Source organism: Formica exsecta, unplaced genomic scaffold (assembly GCF_003651465.1).
Source record: "Formica exsecta isolate Colony F162 unplaced genomic scaffold, ASM365146v1 scaffold82, whole genome shotgun sequence".
Classification (NCBI taxonomy): domain Eukaryota; kingdom Metazoa; phylum Arthropoda; class Insecta; order Hymenoptera; family Formicidae; genus Formica; species Formica exsecta.
The window spans coordinates 1,459,886-1,464,136 of record NW_021853592.1 but is presented as its reverse complement, the minus strand read 5'-3'; the positions used below and the strand labels follow the sequence as shown (position 1 = coordinate 1,464,136).

At 37.7% G+C, this 4,251-nt stretch overlaps 1 protein-coding gene across 8 annotated transcripts in view; it reads right to left on the bottom strand.

Annotated features, from left to right (window-relative positions):
- Positions 1-6: 6 nt before the first annotated feature.
- LOC115244459 (F-BAR domain only protein 2) overlaps positions 7-4,251 on the bottom strand; it is a 23,716-nt gene continuing 19,471 nt past the window's right edge. For 7 of the 8 annotated variants that reach the window (XM_029822108.1, XM_029822109.1, XM_029822111.1 and 4 more), the window contains 6 exons: positions 3,479-3,740; positions 3,057-3,318; positions 2,487-2,967; positions 2,186-2,402; positions 1,314-1,662; positions 7-984 (listed from right to left, as the gene is read on the bottom strand). In XM_029822108.1, coding sequence (XP_029677968.1) covers positions 914-984; positions 1,314-1,662; positions 2,186-2,402; positions 2,487-2,967; positions 3,057-3,318; positions 3,479-3,740 — 1,642 coding nt within the window. In that variant the 3' untranslated portion in view covers positions 7-913. The remainder of the gene's footprint in view (positions 985-1,313; positions 1,663-2,185; positions 2,403-2,486; positions 2,968-3,056; positions 3,319-3,478; positions 3,741-4,251) is intronic. The other variant, XM_029822110.1, reaches the window with a different exon arrangement.

The window sequence follows — 4,251 nt, the reverse complement described above, 5'->3', positions numbered from 1 at the left end:
CTTTCTGTCCGAAATATAAATGTTATGCGTATACGTACTTAATCGACATTTACATGTCGTTTATACTTTTTCTTTCGCATGATCATTATAATGTAATACTAATATACTATTTATATTAGAATAACGCAAAATATATAAACAATAGAGTAAAGAGTGTTGTACTATATTTTGGTAGAAGATCGAGATAAAAAAAGGAAAAAGAACGTTATAATATATATTTTGATTATATAGAGAGAATCAAATGGCGGAAATCATCGTGCTAGAGAGTATATTGGATACCAAAGAATTTTCCCGCAAAAATCTTTCAATCATTTGATAGACAAAATTATCATGTTATATGGTTAAACTTTCGTTAAACTATTAATGCATTCTTAATACGGAATATAGAAAAAATTAACGAATATAGACATTATAAAACACAAAACTCATGTTTGTCGTCAAGTGATTACTGTAAATCATATTTTTACACTACTTGTTTGTTTTAGTCGCAAAGTCATATCAAGATCCACATTTAATAGGAATGGATTTAGCATCAAATGTGATATCTCATTTCTAAATTTTGTAAGTATAAGTTAGTATTAAGATATGGTATAGCTTAATATAAATACCACAAATAAAGAAACGTATTTGGCGTTAAAAAGAATCTCGATCACATTTAAATTTTACTGAAAGAAACATAGTACTTCAGCCAACTTTGCTTTATGACATTTTTTCTTGCAACAAACCGCATTAATCCATAACTTCCAAAATGAAAGATTCGTCTGATATTCGATCGACGTTTGATATCCAACACTTCTCCACACGTATTCAGGTTATGAATGACCGATAATCATGATATGGGCAGTGAATGATTAAGCAAATACCAATATTAAATAGGCTGGCTCTCCCATTGAGGCGCCCATTCTGGAAGTCGTCAATCCACATTGGATGGCGGCGCAGCATATCTGGTACGCGAATCCGAATCTCCGTCACATATATACTTTCCTGAAACAATATAATATCGCAAATAAAAATCAAGAATTTCACGATAATTATATTGTTCAATTTAAGAAAAATAAGAATTAAATAATGCTTTTTGAAGAGCTCAATTTCTTAAACAATTTTTAAATAATTAAAAAAATTTAAACAATACATCATATTTTTGACACACAATTTATATATTCCAAATATATAATTTATTAGTAAAATAATGCTACAACTACAATCGCACAATATTATCTTTGTCTTTACGTAGCACAAAAAATATCCTTTTTACACTGTTATTGCATAATCATGCACTAATTGAGCGATGCTTAACAGTTTAATTAACGTACCAGACACGAATTTTCGCTTCACCAAACTTAATCTATATCCGGAACCTATGAGTTCGAATTCGACGCCCGACAGTGTGGTCCCTTCGCAATTGAATTGGGTGAATATGGTGCCCTGACTACCCGGACCACGTTCGAGCTCGACCCGCGCCTTCAGGGACCCGACTCCGTTACCTTCGCTGTGTTGCGAAAGTTCTGTGAATTTCCACAATACGCGATTCGTGTCGGATAACCATTGCGCCGGTGGTTTACTGTTGAGTGACTTGAAGCCGCCATCGATGGGCGCCGCCACATGAAGATTCAATAAAGGACTCGGTGAGGCCATAGCGCGACTATTATATTTGTAATCGATCTAAAATTGAAAACAATTTCATTCGCAACATGATGTAGAGGATGAAATATGTATTTACGTTCCTCTGAGACTACAAGAACTGGACGGATCAGCTACATCAAAAGTTAATAAATCTAATACATTTCATATTTATTAATTTGACAATATGCACATACATTTTAATTTACAAACTTTTAGTCTTTTAAAATATAAAATTAATAATTAATTTGTAAGTTAAAGTGAAAATTTGTCCTGTAGAGTTTTATCTCAAAATCGTAAATATTATTATCTTATATTGAATTATTTTATAATGGCTGTACACAAATATCCATGAAAATAAAAATTTTAATTCTACAGAGCAAATCTTTACTTTAACTCATGAATTAATTATTAATTTTATATTTTATAAAACTAAAAGTGCTTTGTCAAATTCATGAATTTCGAAATATATTAAGTTTATTAACTTTTGACATTGCTGATCCGTTCAGTTTCTTCTTAAGTACCCCTTAATAAAGATAGCCGACAAACTGTCGGCTGAATGTACCTTGAGATCGGTGTGGTTCGCCTCGCATTTCCAATATGCGACCAACTGAAAGGGGCAAGAACCGGCACCGTCCTTGCATTTGATCTGGTATTTGAGGATGTCTACGTTGAAATACGAGGCCGAGGGATTCTGTTCGGCTTGCCGCCGTAGCAACGTAGTTAAGGCACTCATGTTGAATTCGAAGATCGTACTGTCGACGGTAGTTTGTGTCGCATCCCTGTAAACATTCAAGAGCCTCCCTTTTCATCAGCCATTTCTTTAATGATTAGCGCGAATTAAGCGCACATGTTATATGACTTACATGCTAATAAGCTGACTGTTCGGCAATAGCCTCTCCAGTCTGTTGGTATTTCTCACGCGAAAGGTAAGTTTGGCGGGATTAGGATTGTTCGCCAGAACCGTGACAATGCCGGCTGGGAACGAGAGCATCATGTCGCCGCTGAGCTTCACCTGGCACCGGGTTTCATCCGTGCCGCGAAAGTAGGAATGAACTATCTCGTGAAACGCCACCGCCAATGGAATAGTATCGGCCAGACCGATCGTGAGCGGAGACGGTCCCCGCGAGGAGCCAACGCCCACGCCGGCTGTGCGAAATTCCAGGCTGGCGACGCTGTCAGCGCGGGATATCGTCGCGGGTGACATTCTGCCGCGCGACGAAGGGCCATCCCCTCTGCGTGACGGCGGTCTGGGTATAACGATTGACCCTGTTGGTGTCGAAGACGCAGATTGTTTGGGCGGCAACGCCGGCGTGATGTCCCCAACTTCCGAAAATAAATCCCCGTCTAAAGACAAAAAGATGATATGTTGATTGCTTTGACTCTTCTATCCTTCTTAATTTCATTTCGTAAAAATAAATATTAATGGAGTTTACCTGGGAATCGGGTATGGGAGTGTATCGGCGGCGCGGACTGCGGCGGCTGCGACAGGGTCGGCGACGTGGAGAGCGGCGGAGGACTCTGCAGCGGGGCGTAAGGATGGCTGCCGGTCGGTGTCGACGCGCTCGACGGTGTACTGCTAGGATTGAACAAGTTTAGGCCAAGTAAATCTGAGCTTGGCTTACCTCCTAATTGCTGTGACACTGACTGAGACCTTTTCATGTGATGATCGGAATCGGTATTCGATCCTCTACGTCCCTGTTCGAATACAATGTATCGTTAGACAAACAAAGAGTGTTTTCTATTATATTTTATATATACATATATCCCAAGAATCTATCATTGGCAGATGATGCGCCGGCACGCTGGGATACTCTATATATTATATAAGATTTTTTTAAAATAAAGAATATCTTACTGTTGGTGCAGGTGATAAGGATAAATTTTCCACTGTCGCCCTCAGTTCATCTACGCTGGCGCTCATGGGTGCACCGCCGTTGCTGAGAGGCTTTATCTCCACCCGGATCTTACGTTCCCTCTCGTCCTCCGAATCCGTGTCCGAACTTGAATAAAATCCCTTCTCGTTTTCCCAAGGATCTGGCTTCGGTCTGATACAGAAACCGTCTTCGTCCACCTCCGGAGTTGGTGTCTCCGATTTTCTGCTGTCGTCTTTATCCTCCCTACGTTCGTGATGAAAGCATTTAGAATAACATACTTTCAAAAGTTCCAGCAGGCCCAGTGCATTACATAAGAAATTTTCTCGTGCTATAAAAGCGTGTTAAAATATTAAAATTATTGCGCTTATAGCAAATAATTGATTCGAATCAAATATTATTATCAAGTATTCAATTTAATTGAACTGATAGAAAAATGCCATATGCACATAGTTCCACGAATGCTTTCTTTGCAAGTTATAGCTTTGTAATTTTTAATACGATATCGAACAATGTTTGCATACATCTAATAGTTTATTTGAACATTGGAAAATCTTTCCAATAGTGTATAATTTTCAGTGTAATACGAGCAAAAATGCATTCGCAGGTCTAAAAGTAAGAATCATATTGATAAAAAAAATATGAAAATTATAATATTTTAGATAAACATATTTCAGAAGAAAGCATTTCGAGTCTGAGATTCACATCCAACAAAGATATATTGAGTTTATTCTGAGTAAATATAAAAGTAAATATA